The sequence below is a fragment of the Poromitra crassiceps genome, assembly GCF_964638095.1.
Source record: "Poromitra crassiceps genome assembly, chromosome: 3".
In the NCBI taxonomy this organism is placed as follows: Eukaryota; Metazoa; Chordata; class Actinopteri; order Beryciformes; family Melamphaidae; genus Poromitra; species Poromitra crassiceps.
Genome location: NC_139625.1, coordinates 9,860,525 through 9,880,171, shown reverse-complemented (window position 1 = coordinate 9,880,171; position 19,647 = coordinate 9,860,525). Strand labels below are relative to the sequence as shown.

The window sequence follows — 19,647 nt, the reverse complement described above, 5'->3', positions numbered from 1 at the left end:
TCTGCGTGAAGTTTGAATGTTATCCCCGTGTTTCTTGCAGGTGTTCCAGTTTCCACCCACAGCGTAAAGATATGATGTTTGTGTAGAATAGTAATGTAATCTAATAAAATGTATGGAACCTATGTTGTGTGTAGATATGATGTCGTATGACTGTGATGATGCTATGTAAATCCCTTTGAGACAAGCTTGTGTAACAAGGGGCTATAAACATAACTGAACTATTGCGATGCGATGCAGTGCAGTTCGACACAATTTGATTCAACACGATGCAATGCAAGAATGATGCTATACAATTCAATATGGTACAAATACGTGATTTTATTTCTTAGGCAGCAAATCATAATTTAACAAAAAAAGTTACATTTTAACTTTACATTTTGTTTCTCTTGTACTGCAACTCACTAAGCATCTCTTTATATCTCTTTATTTATTTAAAGGCATAGGGCCTCTAATATAAATCCTATTTTACCGATGCAAAGATGTAGAAACGAGGGGATGCGCGTTCATCCCAAATTGTATCCGATGCACACTTTCTTTCTTTTTACACCATTGCAATCACATCTTGTACCTACCGATGCAAATCGGTGAATCTTCCACCGTTTCAATGAAAAATGACATTCGGTTCAACACAGAAACCGTAGCACAGTGCACAGTGCACACCGTTTTGCAGAGTGAACACACCCACTGGGGTGTGTGGACATTATCGTGAAGTTAGCTACAATGTATTTCCGGTTTTGTCGCAGAAACACATTTTCCTTTCAACATAAAAGCTCTGCAAGCCAACTACCACTAAAAAAGATTTGTAAGTGCAGAACTGGATCGTTAGAGAGCAGAGTTTTCCATAAACAATGTGGAGTTATTCATTTATATAATAACTTATATAGACATAGACCAAAATGATTATGAATAAATGAATAAGGATCCAAATTTGACTACCACTGTTTCTGAGATTCGAGCAAGATGCTTGTCTTTGGCTAAATGGAGAAATGTGATGGTCTATTTTATTACTTACATAACATACATTTTATAATAGCTGCTGCAACTTTAATAAACATTTCCTCATTGTGGTTCCCACATAGCAATGCCTACATTTTGCTATTCCACCAAGACTATCCTCTCCTCCAACATCCAATCACAATAATTGAATGTGTATTTTTTTGTTTGTTTGTTTGGTTTTTGCTTGTTTAGCTTACTAACTATTAAGTTTTCTAATGGAAATACTGTGTTTTTGTCATACCTGACAGTTTCGACTGCTGCTTCCTGCAGTCTTCCTCAGAGACGTCACGTGATATTGTGACTTTTACTTTGATGGTCATGAACGAAATTCTACCGTAAATGTATTTATTGTGGCTAACTTCACGCTCCTCTGTGGAGCCCGCTCTCGCGAGAGAAACAAGCAACCAGGTCTGCGTTTGCTTGTTTCTCTCGCGAGGTCTGGCAACACTGTCTATGGTTCAGATTCCAGGCGAGATGGTCATGGCGGAGGGTACAGCCGTCTTGAGGAGGAATCGACCAGGTACTAAAGCTAAGGTAGGTGGTATTTTAATCATCAATGCCTTGATCATCGGCAGCACTCGTAGACCTTAGACCTCTTTAGCTTGAGTAGTGAGAATAGTTTTGAAGTGGCCACTAACTGGCTTGCTTCTTGTTCTCACAATCTTCTTGAATTCCAGCGTCAACTAAAAGTTGAGATTTTGTTGAAATGACAACAATGCGATGATGGGTCATATATTCACCCAATTTAACGTTACTAAGTTCTACGCTCTAGAAAAGGCCATGTACGATGTGTGTGACGTCATTATCGCCACATTGTTTTGAATGGTTTGAGTGACGTTCTCTCCATGAAAGACAACTGACCGTAGAGTCTGCTTCCAATGAAATGTTAACGAGACAACTGATCGCATCTTTGATAACCAAGACTTCTGTTTGGCTACTCAAGTTTCCCATTAAAATTGCCTAATCATTAAACCAATAGCAAGAGCAATGTCTAGCTCTAGCTAACGTTAGCATACTGGCTAATGTTATAGTGCAGCTGTCATTTGGTGACAGGGCGACAGCTGAGACAGCTAATTTAGCTGCTAGCAAATTATCCAGTAACGACGGAGGCCTGAGTGGGTCAAAACACAAATGGACCTGTGGCTGTGAAAGGTAACAATAGTCGGTAACACTTTATATTAGCTACACATAATTCACCATGAACTAGTTGATCATTATTGGCATGCATATTAGTAACATGTTGGCTCTAATATTATAAAGCACTTTTTATTAATGTCTTATTCTGCATGACCATATTATTTTACAACTATTAACTAAAACAAAACGTGTCACTGGATGGCAACAGCAATGAAACCCTATGGAGCCTGAGTTTGAGCGTCTGACTCTAGCCGGCTGACCCTGTTTACATTTTAAAAACTGCAACAGTTCACACGACATGCATATATTATACATCAAACTCTTGAGCTAATTCTGCTCTCACTCATTATGTAAAAATATAAGCGATGTGATGTATAGTTTTTGAGATATTAATGTTTGTTTGGCACAACTCATAGTAGTTAACTAACGCGGCGTTCCGCATTTCTGGGTGGTTGTGGCGTCACGCTGATTCGTCCAATTACTGCTATACATTCAGGCAGTGTTTCATTATAGATGCGTGCTCAATCGGTCAGCATGGGGGAAATCCTCCTGTTTTCCCCCACGGCCACGCACATGTAACGGAGGTGAATCAGCGTGGATTCCTCGTGAGTCCCGAGTGGTAGCGAGTGGATTGGTTAAACTCACTCCCCAGTATAAAGGCATGTTAATCAGCTCCGCCAAGGGAGCTAGCTCTCTTGGCGTTGCGGTTAACATGTCGGACTCCCAAGCCGAAGGTCGGCGGTTCGTACCCACCCCTGGACAAGCCCCTAACATGGGTTGCTGCATGTACCACCTACACAACGCCGTTACACACACACACACGTTACTGGAAGTAATGTGACCGACTGTATCTATGGGTTGTCGTGACACTACCGGTATATAGAATTTCTAACTTTGATACCGATACCCAAGACAATATAGATTACTCGATACCGTTTTCGATGCCACAGACATATAGGAAGACAGATGGACGGACATACGCCTACTTCTCCATAATCTAGGCCCAATAGGACGAATCAGCGTGACGTCACTTGACACCCAGAAATGCGGAACCCCGCGGCAGTTAATAGTATGAGTTGTGCCAAACAAACGTTAATATCTCAAAAACTATACATCACCATCGCTTATATTTTGACATTCTGACTGAGAGCAGAAGTAGCTCAAGAGTTTGATGTATAATATATACATGTCGTGTTAAAGTTGTGTGAACTGTCGCAGTTTTTTAAATGTAAACAGAGTTAACTGGCTAGAGTCAGACACTCACGCCTCGCGCCACTTGGGCTCCATAGGGTTCCATTGCCGTTGCCACCCAGTGACGCGGTTTGTTTACCAAAATGCTGCTCGGCTGATCCCTCGTATAAAACTCAATAAAAACTTTGCACTACTTACATAGCAGATTAGCCCTGATCTACTCATCAGCCTATCACAACACAGCAGATTACCCCTGATCTACTCATCAGCCTATCACAACACTTTGGGCTTGTTGAAGTAACAGATACCCACCAATGATAGGGTGGGGAAAATCTGTAGTACGTTTGATTTTTCATTAAGAGAAAGCACTGCAATTGAGTATGGTATTTGGTTCAAATGTATAATACCTGTTGCAAATGAGTATTGTATCAGTTTCAAATTTTTTGCATCAATACTTACCGATACTTTCAATATTTTTGACAACCTTAATTGCTGCTTCGTAAGTAAGGAAGTTGACATGAGTCGTTGAGTGGTACGAATGTTGAGTTGATAATCTAATCTGGCCCCCATTCTAAAAGTTTGGATACCCGCTGGGGGCACGGTGGCTCAGCGGTAGAGCTGTCGCCTCACAGCTAGAAGGTCCTGGGTTCCATTCCTGTCTGGGACGCTGTGGGCGACGAGCGTGTCCCCCCCCCTATATCCTCAGGTGCCCACTGCCCAGCTGGGCTATCTCGTCAAAAGGGCCTTTCTGTATGAAGTTTGCATGTTCTCCCCGTGCTCCCCACGGGTTCTTCCATACAACATCGGTATGGACCCCCACTAAAAACATGCAGAAGATCGTCATCTGACCAGTGACGACTACAACCGAAGTTAGTCCCCGGGCGCTGTACACAAGAAAGCTGCCCACTGCTCCTGGCCTGCCCACCAGATGAAGGACAAGCCTGGATGGGATAAATGCAGAGACTATATTTCACTGGCCACCATCAGCATGAGTGTGTGTGTGGCCGCATGCATGTGTTGGGTTGTTGTGTGACAAATAAAGACGGGTTTGTCTGTCTAGTTCATCTTCTAGTAGTTGTAGAAGAATATGATCATGCAGAATGAGGCATTAATAAGTGCTTTATAATGACTAATAAACAGCCAATATGCTGCTAATATGTATGCTAATAAGTAACTAATGGTGGTGAATATGTACACCTTAATACAAAGTGTTATCTAAGAGGCTTACCCAAAAGTGTTACCCAATAGTTTGCTGACTGTGTGTCTGTTTGTGGCTTCAGGATTTCTACAATTGGCCCGATGAGTCATTTGAAGATATGGACAGCACGCTAGCTGTGCAACAGGTGAGCAATCCATCAGAACCATAAAGCCTAAACAGCAACAGTTCAACACACAGGCATCAGCATGCTAGCTTGACTTTTGCTCAGCATGTGAAGAAGCTGTGAATGCTACAGAATGCAGTGTTATTGGATTGGATGGCAGAGATGGGAAGTAACTAAGTACAAATACTTTGTTACTGTGAACTGTACTTAAGAAGGATTTCCAGGTATCTGTACTATCTGTATTTGTTTTTCTGACTTAAAAAACAACAACTTTTACTCCCTTTAACTCATTGAGTGCCATGGACGAGTATGTTCGTCATTTCGTTTAGTAACGTAGAGTGCCAAGGACGAGTATGTTCGTCAATTGCGTTTTTTGACGGTGGGACGTGGATCAAAGCCTCAGGCATCTCCTGTACAAATATGGGAGCTATTGAAGGTGTATAACCTATTTTACGGACTCATTAGGTGGCGACAGTGCTCTCCAGATTACAGAAAGGTCCGGAAAACAGGAGGAAAAAGCCGTGATCAAAGAGAAACCGATGCATGCTGCAGCCAGAGCCATATAGATTGCTCTGTCTGCAGCTGACGTTGTCTGCGAACCGCAGTCAATCCGCACACACAACTGAGCTCCTCTGCCTCTGTCTGTCTGTGTGCATATAGTTTCTTCACACGATTAGCCGCCAGAAAGGCAGCACCCGACGCCGAAGGGCCAAACCTTTCCCTGCAGTCCGGTTTGGCATTTCCTTGTCGTGCTGGGAGCCGCCCGGCGCACAAAAACGAAGCGCTCCGAAAATAGACTGGGTGCGTGTAGGCTGTGTGTTAGTGTGGGGAGGAGTTTGCAGCTGAGGGGGGGAGAGGGGGGTGGGGCACGCAGGCACCACACAACTACACCACGTCACTACATCAGAAAATATTAGCTAGAGTCAGTGAATGTGCTTGAAATGCTTCATTTCACAAAAGGCTGAATATCTCAGCTTATAATTTGAAACCTGTCTTTTTGCTCAAAACAGCCTATCTTCTCCGGCTCATAACTAAAGAACGGAAAATGGTATCAATAAACTTTTTTTTGCAGATGATAGAAGAGAGTCTCATCGTTCTTTGTGCGTGTTCGGTGTTTACATAGTAATATCACACAATATTCTGTGGGCCTCGAGAAATCACTGAAAACGCTCTGAAACTCTGGCACTGGGAGCGTCCGTTCTCCAAAAGTGGCTGGCACTCAATGAGTTAATAGTCCATAAATTCCAATTATATTAATGATGATGATGATGATGTGAGTTTCAGTTACCTTTGCACAGAAACAGCCGGTAGAAATACCTTTTTCTTGTACTTTTATACTCTTTTTACATTTCAGAGCCTGAACCTTTTTACTTTTACATGCGTAAACAAGTTGAATCAGTACTTTTCCCCCCTTTCTTTTTACACAAGTAACTCTACTGTAGTAATGTGTGTAGTACTTTAATGTTTGTAGTACTTTTCCCATATCTGTTTGATGGACCATTGTATTACAGTACTTGTCAGGGTTGCCACAGGTCCTTGAAATCCCTGACAGTTTGTGAATTTGAGGGGGGAAATCAAGGACTTGAAAGTAATATATTTTGTGCAATAGAAATTGAGACCCCCCCCCCCCCCCCCCAAGCCTCTCCATGTTTGTAATAGTCGTCTCTGTGAGCTTCTGTAAAGCTGCTAGTTCTAATTATAAACAGGTTCAGTGTCGTAACAGTAATGAACCTTGATCCGTGCCTCAAACTAGGCTGTGTTGGGTCATTGGATTTGAGGGAATCGGGCCTGGAAAGTCCTTAAAAAGTCATTGAATTTGATGTTATTATATATAGGTCACAGGCTGCGTTCACACGGAACAAAACAACCCCCCCCCCCAGACCGGGCGAGTCATGAGTTGATGGTGTCTGCAGTGTAAACGTAACATTTTTATTTCGCATTACTGCTTCCACCACTGTATTAGTGTCATTCAAGTGTAACTCTGGCTTTCAGTACATCCAGCAGAACATCCGCTCAGACTGTGCCGACATTGAGAAGATTTTAGAGCCTCCGGAAGGGCAGGACGAAGGAGTCTGGAAGTATGAACATCTCAGGTAACCTCCTCCCCCCCACATGCATTGAGGGGATCGTTTGTATTGTTTGATCTGAGGTTGTTGTGTGAGCTACTTATGGATAGTCAGTGTGTTACCTACAGTAGATGGTTGTATGAGCTACTTATGGATAGTCAGTGTGTTACCTACAGTAGATGGTTGTATGAGCTTCTTATGGATAGTCAGTGTGTTACCTACAGTAGATGGTTGTATGAGCTTCTTATGGATAGTCAGTGTGTTACCTACAGTAGATGGTTGTATGAGCTACTTATGGATAGTCAGTGTGTTACCTACAGTAGATGGTTGTATGAGGTGCTTATAGATAGTCAGTGTGTTACCTACAGTAGATGGTTGTATGAGCTTCTTATGGATAGTCAGTGTGTTACCTACAGTAGATGTTTGTATGAGCTTCTTATGGATAGTCAGTGTGTTACCTACAGTAGATGTTTGTATGAGCTTCTTATGGATAGTCAGTGTGTTACCTACAGTAGATGGTTGTATGAGCTTCTTATGGATAGTCAGTGTGTTACCTACAGTAGATGGTTGTATGAGCTACTTATGGATAGTCAGTGTGTTACCTACAGTAGATGGTTGTATGAGCTTCTTATGGATAGTCAGTGTGTTACCTACAGTAGATGGTTGTATGAGCTACTTACGGATAGTCAGTGTGTTACCTATGGTTGGTTGTATGAGCTAAATTGAGTGAATTCATGAAAATGTGCATCCCTAGTAAGTAGCAAATGGGGCTAGTAGCCGCTAGACTTTAATTTGAACTATCCCTTTAATATAGTGTACACTTCAAGTGAGATTGATTTGTTTAGGTGGCCCTTCTTTAAAGTGGCTAAATTAACGTTTTGCTATGTTTTGCTCTCTCTGCTTCTCCAAACTGGGAGTGCACTGACCACCATCTACTGTAGGTAACACACTGACTATCCATAAGTAGCTCATACAACCATCTACTGCAGGTAACACACTGACTATCCATATGTAGCTCATACAACCATCTACTGTAGGTAACACACTGACTATCCATAAGTACCTCATACAACCATCTACTGTAGGTAACACACTGACTATCCATAAGTAGCTCATACAACCATCTACTGTAGGTAACACACTGACTATCCATAAGTACCTCATACAACCATCTACTGTAGGTAACACACTGACTATCCATAAGTAGCTCATACAACCATCTACTGTAGGTAACACACTGACTATCCATAAGAAGCTCATACAACCATCTACTGTAGGTAACACACTGACTATCCATAAGAAGCTCATACAACCATCTACTGTAGGTAACACACTGACTATCCATAAGAAGCTCATACAACCATCTACTGTAGGTAACACACTGACTATCCATAAGTAGCTCATACAACCATCTACTGTAGGTAACACACTGACTATCCATAAGAAGCTCACACAACCATCTACTGTAGGTAACACACTGACTATCCATAAGAAGCTCATACAACCATCTACTGTAGGTAACACACTGACTATCCATAAGTAGCTCATACAACATCTACTGTAGGTAACACACTGACTATCCATAAGAAGCTCATACAACCATCTACTGTAGGTAACACACTGACTATCCATAAGAAGCTCACACAACCATCTACTGTAGGTAACACACTGACTATCCATAAGAAGCTCATACAACCATCTACTGTAGGTAACACACTGACTATCCATAAGAAGCTCATACAACATCTACTGTAGGTAACACACTGACTATCCATAAGAAGCTCATACAACCATCTACTGTAGGTAACACACTGACTATCCATAAGAAGCTCATACAACCATCTACTGTAGGTAACACACTGACTATCCATAAGAAGCTCATACAACCATCTACTGTAGGTAACACACTGACTATCCATAAGTAGCTCATACAACATCTACTGTAGGTAACACACTGACTATCCATAAGAAGCTCATACAACCATCTACTGTAGGTAACACACTGACTATCCATAAGAAGCTCATACAACCATCTACTGTAGGTAACACACTGACTATCCATAAGTAGCTCATACAACATCTACTGTAGGTAACACACTGACTATCCATAAGAAGCTCATACAACCATCTACTGTAGGTAACACACTGACTATCCATAAGAAGCTCACACAACCATCTACTGTAGGTAACACACTGACTATCCATAAGAAGCTCATACAACCATCTACTGTAGGTAACACACTGACTATCCATAAGAAGCTCATACAACCATCTACTGTAGATAACACACTGACTATCCATAAGAAGCTCATACAACCATCTACTGTAGGTAACACACTGACTATCCATAAGTAGCTCATACAACCATCTACTGTAGGTAACACACTGACTATCCATAAGAAGCTCATACAACCATCTACTGTAGGTAACACACTGACTATCCATAAGTAGCTCATACAACCATCTACTGTAGGTAACACACTGACTATCCATAAGAAGCTCATACAACCATCTACTGTAGATAACACACTGACTATCCATAAGAAGCTCATACAACCATCTACTGTAGGTAACACACTGACTATCCATAAGTACTGTAGCTCATACAACCATCTACTGTAGATAACACACTGACTATCCATAAGAAGCTCATACAACCGCAGGTTAAGCAACAGCCTTAGATCAGATTTAACTCCATGGAGCCACATCTGAAGATTGTAGTTATTTATTTTAAACGGCTATATTTATATAACTGCCTACGCTGCACATGCGGGAGATACAAGTGGTGAGATGGAACCCTATGCCATGCTTTTACATGCTCTCATTAGACTATTGTGCAATTAAACTATTCCTCGTTTTGTTGGACACACCCTGGATCAATATCCCGTAAATGTTGTGGAAAACTGCCCAATCCAATGGGATTAAATGCATTTTCCTGCAAGAAGACATTACGCCACATCCCGCTATCATTGGCTGAGGCTGTCATTTGATTACAATGAATGGAGATGTGATGATGTGATGGCGTAGATATAGGGCGTGCTTGTTTGTAAACATCTCCCCACATAAATAATAAATAAATAATAAATAAATACAATTAAATAAAAAAAAATCCATCACTGTAATATGCTTTGTGTTCTTTCCCCAGGCAGTTCTGCTTAGAGCTGAATGGCCTGGCAGTGAAGTTACAGGTATGCTTCCTCAGTCTCATTTTGCATATTTCTACGATGAATCGAAAATAGATTGAATATATCGGCAGCTTCAGTGCAAATATAATATAACTATCTTGGTATCTCTACTTTTGCCAACGTTGTACTTGCACCTGTCACTTTGCAAGACAACTTCCTTGTATGTGCAAACATAGTATGGTCGAATAAAAGCATTGTGGTTCTGATCTTACCCGCACCAAATCTTGGCACCACATCACCCCAGTCTTAAAAGGACTTCACTGGCTTCCCGTCTCCGACTGGATCAACGCCAAACTCTTACAATCATCACTTACAAAGCCCTTCACCAACTGCCTCCCCCCCCCGCCCCGCCATATCTCACCGACCTGCTCTGCCCCTACCAACCCTCCCGCTCCCTCAGATCCACCTCAGCTGGCCTTCTCTCCACCCCCAAGTCCAACCTCCAGAGCCTTCTCCAAGGCAGCTCCCCGGCTCTGGAACTCCCTCCCCCAAGACATCAGAGACTCTGAGTCCCTCACAGTCCTTCCACTAAGACCCCCAAGACATCAGAGACTCTGAGTCCCTCACAGTCCTTCCACTAAGACCCACCTCTTCTCCATTGCCTTCTGTTAGCCCCCACACACACCTCCATCCATCCTTCTGTGTTGGTGTTATGTTTCTCCACTGTTTGTCTCTGTTGTCTCATTAACGCCGCCCCTCAGTGCATAGTGTTAAGCCACTTTGACTTCTAGAAAAGTGCTATATAAATACCATGTATTATTATTATTATTAGTGGCCGGGCCAGCGAAGCGGCCAGGCCACTTCTTGTATTTTTATCATTATTTTTATCATTATCATTATTATTATTATTATTATTATTATTATTATTATTCAAACAATACCTGATATTGGCCAGCGTTTTTCTGGTCATACTGTCTAACAGTAAGCACTATAGATAGACCCTTTTCACGGGGGCCAACAGACCTCTGGAAGCTGGCTTGTCAAGCTTGTGTTGTGTGCATTGTATACTAAGGCAGTATGACCATACTAGCCGTACTCTCTGGGAAACACATGCAGAGCTCTGAGGTCGTCTGCTCTGTCCGTCTGTCAATAGGGAGAGTGCCTTCCAGATACATGCACCCAGATGACAGCCACTGAGCAGTGGATCTTCCTCTGTGCAGCTCACAAGACTCCCAAAGAGGTACAGTATGTCCACCGCCAGCACATCTCAACAGTGACCGCCCACTTCTTCCACAGCTCCGCTTCCAGGAAGTCAACGTTTCAGAAAATCCTTATATGAAGAATTTGAAGCCTGAAACCAAGCCAACGAGATGAATCATGACCATAAAAGATTTGATTCAGAGCAACAACAACAAAAAAGGGGAAAAAATGTGTGTGTGGGGGAGGGGGATGCAAATGTTTTATTTTCCATTTTTCTGGTTTGTGTGCGTGCTCTGAACCAAATGTTTTATGGTCACGGTGCATCTAGTTGCTGTTTGGCTTGGTTCCAGGCTTAAAACGTTAAGCCTGGAATTGATGATTTCCTTTGCCTCTGTGATGATAAATGGTCGATCTAGTATTAAAACGCACGGTCGCCAAATAAATCCACACGTTCCATATTTACAAAAAAACAGCCTCTAAATGAGCCGCTGTCACTTTGTGTAGGGGGCGGGGCCATATGAAATCTGTTTTATTTTTTCTCCAAATTTCCGTTTTATTTGTTTCCCAATTCCGCTTTTTCCACTTAAATTTTAATTTAGCGGGTTAGGATTTTATTTTTTATTTTGTATTGCTCTCTCAGACAACCTCTTCCAAGCTGTGATGCGATGTAAGGGTCCCCCGCAAGATCCACCCCCCTCTCAAAACAGCCCAATCCAAAACAGAATGATAATAATCCTCTTTAGAAGTGTGACAGAAGCTAAGCTGAATCTCTGCCCTCGTGGCCGACACATTACTCATTACAAAATAGGTTGCTATATAGCGGCGTGCTACAGGGATGCTATTTTAGTAGCATGATGCTCTAAAAATAAAGTAATGTTAGCAGGAAAAGATTCCCCACGGCGAGGCCCCCACTGTGGAGGAAAAGCTTTCAACTGGCATGAGGGGAGGAGAAATGACAGTTTCGTTATGCCTCCGCCGGCGATAGCAGTGGCCGGAGGCACGAATGAATGTGCACATTTTGAAAAGCATCGTATTTATGTCTGCATCTGCCAGTGGGCCATCACCATAAGAGTAGTGTGTTAATTAATATAATATAATGTGTATAATGTGTAAATATAATATAATAATGTGTTAATTCTACTACAGGAGAGACTTGATTTTCTCTGAAATTAGGTGGGGGGGGGAGATGCATGCATATAGAGACACTGCATGAAATAGGCCACGCCCATCATGGGGGAAAAGCTCTGTTCATTTCCACACACCAGCGTCATTTTCCTTGAATTAAACATAGCTAAAAGCTGTTGTGTGGTGGGGCTGCGCAGATAACAAATGTAAAAAATCGCCAGTTAAAGTTTTTTTGTACTCCTGAGCAAAACAAGGAAGCCATTGAGAATTGTCGAGAAGAAAAATGTGGATCTAGCTGTCAAGAAGTAAGTTGGAGTGTTCATCTTCCGTTCATCTTCCACACGCAACCATGCACGTGACATAGGAGAACGCCAGGATTGGAGGGGGGGTTTCCGTTTTCCCCCGTCTTGGGCGTGGCTTCTGAATGATGACGCGTTACGCAGTGTCTCTATGTGTGCATCTGCCAAAAGAGTTGGAAAATATCGGCATATCGGATATCAGCGAAACATTTAATATTGTGCATTTTCTCCCCCCCCTTCTTGCCTCAGTGTCCAGCCATCGACTATACCAGACACACTCTGGACGGAGCTGCTTGTCTCCTCAACAGTAACAAGTACTTCCCCAGCAGGTGGGCAACATTTCTCCAACATCAACCCTACTTCCCACAGTGTTTATTTTGGCAGCTATTTTAGGTTTAGCTTTGGACATTTTAGTCATTTCTATCCTTGATAGTTTTAGTCGACGAAAAGTCATTACATTTTAGTCAACTTTTAGTCATTAAACTAATTCAATTGGCCAACACAGGTATTCGAAATTGAATCAAGGTTGACAGGTTGTATCAAGTGTTGAAATTCGTAAAGCAACATTTAACTCTCTTAACACTTTTACTTGTGTAATATCCGGATTCCTTACCAGTTTGATAGCTCTAGCCTAGACTCTCCCATCAGTGTTCATTTTGGCAGCTATTTTAAATTTAGTTTTAGTCTTTACACTAAAATGCATATTAGTTTTGTCACATTTTAGTCATTTGTATCCTTCATAGTTTTTGTCTAGTTTTAGCTTTCGTCACAGAAAAAAGGGGTGTTGACTAAATGTTTTCGTCATCATTTTCATCGACGAAATTAACGCAAATCCACTGGATTCATGGGTTGCAGTCACGGAATGCTTTTGTTGTGGCCGCCATCTTGACGCCCGATGTGATGCCCTCTATAGAGGGCCACAGGGATGCGTCCTAAAACCCGGAAGTTCCCTCGTCTGGAGGTCAGCAAGATACACTTCACAAATGAACCCCACTAAATGCAATCGCGGAAAAATCACGATCGCCAGAAGTCATAAAAGTGGTCATCATTTGTGAAGATTATCTTGCTGAACACAAAGTTGGCTGTTTCATAAACCTTTGTTAACCACAGATCTTATTTCATCTGACCAAAATCCCCATTGACTTCCAGTACGATGCTAACGTCCGGGATGGCCTACAAAAATACATCATCCCTGTGGACAAACGATAATATCTAAAAAATATGTGTGAATTTAGTTCAAATTTATTTAACCTTTATTTAACCAGGTAAGTCATTAAGAACAAATTCTTATTTACAATGGCGCCCTGAAAGTGCAGCCTGTAAAGTCAGCTAGAGTGAATAATGACATCACACACTCATGACTGGCTCCAAAAAGCTTAATTAAAGTGACAAAGTAGGAAAAGTGGTGACCCGTTTAAAGTTTGAATGGAGTTTGTAGTACAACGTATGAAAGAGTACCGGTAGTTGGAGTTCAAAAAGGGCATGGTTTGAATCAGAATCAGAAAAACTTTATTGATCCCCGAGGGGAAATTGGGACATGCGTTGCTCCTACTCAGGCATGGAAAAATATCAACATAAACATCAAACATTGTAAGAGACATAGGGCTCTATCTTCCCAAAAGCGCTAATTTAGTGTTTGCGCTCGTTTAACGCCGTGCGCAATGCAAAATCAGACGGGAATCTGATTGGTTTTGATTGACGTAATGCCCAGCATTGCCTGGCCACGCCTGTGAATAGGCATTTTGGGGCGCAGAAGATTTTGGCACAGCTCTAATTTGCGTCTGCGACACGTGCCGTGAACCTTTCCGCATCCCGGCCGAGAATTGCATCCCCCACATATTTTGGGGCTGCTCTAACTTAGAAATCAGGGAGGTCACGTCTACCAGACAATTATATCACTTTTAAACAGTTACATTTCTGTATAAATCATTACAATATGCTCCCGTGAGGTGGGGATGCTGCCGACGCGGGGGTGCAAAACTCGCCATAACACCTGGCGGACGGCGCAAGGCGGACTGCTATCTTCCGTGATTTAAGGCACGCGCAAACAGGTGCGCAAGCGCTATTAGGGGATAGCGCCTGTCGGAAGATAGAGCCCATAGAGTCCTATGTCTCTTATAACAATCCCATACAATGAAATAGATTAAAATAGAATAGAATAGAAGTTATGTAGCCTATGTACAGTAAAGTGTCACAAAAATATGTGCCTTCTCCATCAGTCATTCTCAAGTGCCATTTAGTAAAGTGAAATATCTGAACAGTCCTTCCATAGACTGAAACGGGTACTAAAAAGTTGTGTGCTGCATCTGATGGCCGCCACAACAAAACATCCCGTGACTGAATAAGCTGTTTCTGTTAGCACTAATAATAACCATTCATTGTTTGCTTATCTGGTTACTGTTGCTCTGTGTTACTGTTATCCAGAGACGAGCCCCTGTGTCTAGTAGTGGGGCAGTTAAGCATCACAACTGTGCATTTTGCTAGCCTGACATTCAGACTGAATTGTCAACTCGTACACACATTTCCGTCCAACTCAACTCTGTGGAGTGGGCAGGTTCGAAGGTCTGCACCCAGGCAAGCATTTTGAGATAAAAGCATATAATTTGGTACAGTTATAGTCAAAGGCATTCCAAAAAGAATTGGATATGGGGGCATCGTGAATTTTAGGCGGGTGTAGACTAATCTGATACAGGATGATCTTGGTGTCAAATCACACATTTCTTGTGATGAGGAATTCAAATATGGAACTTTAAAATTGCTCGGAAGCTTCCTGCTGTCTCACAATTCAAGACTCAAAATAAGTGATTGCCATCACTGCCCAAAACTAACTTCTTGACCCCCCCCCCCCCCGCCTCCTTCATTCATGTTGCCTCCATACCCAGTTCTTTTTGGAATGCCTTTGGCTATAAGTGTGCCAAATTATATGTTCTGTTTTTATCGCAAAAAATGCACAATTGTTATGGAATGTTTAGCTACGCTGCCCACTTATAGTGACGTCAGATTGCCTTCACGTGTTTGTGCCTGCGTGTGCTGATTGGTGCTGTGGCCGCTCACTCCACAGGGTGAGCATTAAGGAGTCTTCAGTAGCCAAGCTGGGCTCCGTGTGTCGGAGGATCTACCGGATATTCTCCCACGCCTACTTCCACCACCGCCAGATCTTTGACAAGTATGAGGTACAAACAGTCGCCATTGTTTTTCTATGGAAGACGAGTGATCAAAGCCTCCCAATGTTACCAACAGGTTAAATGATGAGTCTTATATGCTGCCAACATGCGTCTGTACTATGGTTAGATCAATATGCGTTTGCTTTTTATTGGCCTTTTATTAAAAGTCGTGTGTATCGGCCAGTCGCCTCCACAATGATGGATGCGATGCAGTTTGCAGGGTTCCCACAGATTAAACATCTAAGTCAAGGACTTTCCGGGCCCAATTCCCTCAAATTCAGTGACCCAACACAGCCTAGTTTGAGACACGGATCAAGGTTAATTACTGTTACAACACTGAGAATGCTTCTAATGAGAACCAGCAGCATTACAGAAGCTCACAGACAAGTATTAAAAAGAGAGAGAGGCCCGACTGTGCTGTGTTACACATTAAATGGAAATATATAATAATAATAATAATAATAATAATAATAAATCTCAATTTCTTGCACAAAATATATAAAATCAAGTGCTTTCAATCACCTATATCTATTTACGTCAAGGCCTTAATTCACCCCCTCCCCTCCCGCCCCCTCAGATTCACAAATCTTCATGGACCTGTGGGAACCCTGAGTTTATTAATTGATTATGTATTGTGTAATTATTACCAACTGGTTGTCGTCTATATGTTTCTCAAATGGGGGTACTACTACCTCTAGGGGTCCTTTGAAGGACTGCAGGGGGTACCTGAGCACCCTGAGAGAAAGCTTTGAAACTCTTTGGATCCACTTATTTGTGCGAAACATTCTTTTCTGCAAGGACCCCGACCGATTAAAGATGAAAAAGAAAAGGTGAAGCACCAAGCCCCCTTTTCTCACTAAATTGTAAAATATTACACAATTATTTTAATATTGGCGTTTACTCTGCCAAATAACATTCAAATACATTATTTATAATCATATAATAATTATCTTTTTTCTTTTTTGGGCTGAAAACTGTCTCCCAATTCCACCAATGTCAATTCCTATAGCCTTAGCCCTTGTTCACACAGGACGCCGAATGTAAGTAGAGCTGAAGCTGGAGGCAGGCACAAGCTGAACTGACGCTTAACTGTTCACACAAGAAGCCCTCTCTTTTCCTCTCAGCGCCTCCTCGGCGCGCTGAGAGGAAAAGAGCCCACAACTCCCATTGACTTCATGCCTGGCAGCTTCAAGCTTCATGCGTCACACTTGGAAATTAGGACTGAATCCTGAACAATCGCTTGAGCAAGGCGGGAGCGTGACACGTGCGCGGGTGGTGTGAACGGCCTCGCCTGGTAACAAGGCGAAGGCTAAATGAAACTTGTAGGTTCAGCGTAGGTTGAGCGTTGCTTCGGCGTATGGTGTGAACGGGCGTTTATAGCTTACATTGCAAATACTGTTTATCACCTACATTCTGTATTGTGTAACGGATAATGTAATGTAATATGTTGGTGATCTGTCACCCTGTCGGGTGTTATTTTCCAATAAGGCCCGCATCACTGTACATTATCCCACTTATTACACGGCTACCTACTAATTAAATAAATTATTTGACATGTAATATAACGACAGCAATTATTTTAGTGATTTGGAAATGATTTTATTGCTTCCGCCAAATACAGTAGTCAGTTTCATCTGAGATGTTTCTAACAAAGAAAGCAAATAGTATCCAAGAGAGAGGTGTTGGGTAGGCTAACGTTACCTTGCCATTTTAACAGACTGGGGCTAGCTAACTTTTTTTGCCACAAGGTGTCGCAATGAGCTTGTTAAATTGGCTGGACCCCCTTGCCTTGTGCGCAATGATATGCCTGACATGGCCTCTGTGCAGGGGGCTGGGCTGATATTCCTCGCAGCGGTGTGTTATAGAGGAATAACAGACCGCTGAATGCCCTGATTGACCAATCAGAATTGAGCATTCAACACGGCAGTGTAATAAAGAGCATATATTACAGTATGAGTTGATGTGCTGATGTGTCTCCTTGTCTCCCCTCTGTAGAATGAGACGTTCCTCTGCCATCGCTTCACACGCTTTGTGACCAAGTACAACCTGATGTCCAAAGACAACCTGATCGTCCCCATCATGGAGGACGAGACGCAGAACGATGAGGAGGCAGAGGGCGAAGCCTGAGACACGCACACACACACACACAAGCGTGCGCGCGCATACAGATACCCACACACACGCACGCACGTACACACACACACACGCACGCGCACACTCACATACATACACACACACTTGGGCCAAATAGAGAGCCAAAGTCACACCCTCTTCCGGTTTAGGCATATGAACCAGGGGATTTCATCAGCCATTCTTTTTTTCCATAAACATTTTATAAAAATGCTTATAAAAATTCAAAGCGGTTCAGCTATATTTGGAATCATGAGAGACTATATAACATTTTACTCCGACCAAAACTTGGGGTTAAAATGCTGATGAATAAAAAATAAATAAAATGTTGATGTTTTGTTTTGTTTGTTTTGGTCTGACTGAAATGTTATACGATCGCCCCTGATTGTAAATACAGCGGAATCGCTTGGTTTGACGAAGTAAAACTTTTTTTTTAACAAAATGTCTATGGAAAAAAGAATGGCGGATGAAATCCCTTGGTTCGTATGCCTACACCGGAAGAGGGTGTGACTTTGGCTCTCTATAATGACATTAAAACAATGTATTTTCTGTTATGTGTCCCTGGTGGATTAGCATTCACATTTTCTAATTAAATAAATATACTGTATATTTGCAACCTTGTGTCAAGTGTATTTTATAGAGCCTTGACGTACGGCTGAGTATAATATGGCTTTTAATGATTTCTGAAAAAACCCTCTTAAGAAGAAGAAGAAGAAACAAAAGTCGCAAGTGCCATTTTTTGTCTTAAGAAGAAAAACAAGGGAAAAATGCTATTCTCAAAACACGTTATATTTTCTTAACTTGCTTCTTAATTTAGGAAAAATGGTATTCTTGAAAGTAAAGTTCTCAAATTTGTTGTTGATTGTCAATCCACAATGATTGTGTTTGTGACTGTTCCTGTGACGACCCCAAATAGTCAGCAATTCGTTGGAAGGAGCCTGATTCTACTGCCAATCTCACAGTTGAATAGTCGCAAAAAGTGGGTATGAAACAAGGATCATTCCATTCCTGCTATATGGAGGTGCTGAATGTCTCATTTTACATAGAATTGCTTGATTTCCTGAAATTGTGATATACCCAAGCTCATGCCATTGGATTTTCTGATTGCCATAAAATATAAAATAATAGTCAAATATTTGTATTGAACAGCCAAATCAGATTCAACTGAGAGAATTCTGAGTTTGGTAGAGCCCTAGAGTGCACTCTTGGTGTATGTGTATTCCTGGTGACTTGAGTTGATGAGTCAATCCTGGTTCAAGGTAGAATCCACTGGGAGGTTTGCCATCGATGGATCTTCAGGAGAGTTCTCATCTGTCCAGATTAGAAGACCTGAAGAAACAGATTGACAGTAATTCATGTCTCACGTGTCTGTTCTCATGATCCTGATGTCCAGGCAGTCAGTGATGGTGGTGATGACGGTGTTTGTTTGGTCACATCAAATCAATACTACAATGGCTGTCTATGGGAAGACCTGAACCTGAACTGATTTGAATGTGATTTTGATTATGATGAAATGATGATTATCTAGAGATTTAAAAAAGGATGCACATTGTTACTGTCCACACCATCGAGATGCTTTTGGTCTTTGGTTATCTAATGATATACAGTGGGGGGGGGGGGGCATGAAAATGTATGATAAATACTGTATCAATAACCATTTTAAGGAAACTTTCAAAAAAAAGTTTTTTTAAAATAATGTGCTTAGTGCTTACTATCATACAACTATTATTTTAGGAAAATCCCATATTCAAATGGTCTGCACAGAGAGGGGTAGGGTTCTTAATAGACACCGGGTTGTTTAATAGAATATAGTATTTTATTTTTATTGTAGGCTATTTAACTTCTTTCCTAGACTGATATAAATTGATCCGTTCTACAGACTACCGTACAGT

General features: G+C 41.8%; 1 protein-coding gene across 1 annotated transcript; it reads left to right on the top strand.

Moving 5' to 3' along the window:
• Positions 1-1,447: 1,447 nt before the first annotated feature.
• On the top strand, positions 1,448-18,398 carry LOC310773427 (MOB-like protein phocein). Its single transcript, XM_083633305.1, has 8 exons — positions 1,448-1,530; positions 4,605-4,667; positions 6,639-6,739; positions 9,858-9,900; positions 10,991-11,077; positions 12,711-12,790; positions 15,523-15,634; positions 17,621-18,398. The coding sequence occupies exons 1-8, from the start codon at positions 1,450-1,452 to the stop codon at positions 17,750-17,752; spliced, it is 699 nt and encodes a 232-aa protein (XP_083489431.1). The 5' UTR covers positions 1,448-1,449; the 3' UTR covers positions 17,753-18,398.
• The last annotated feature ends 1,249 nt before the right edge of the window (positions 18,399-19,647 follow it).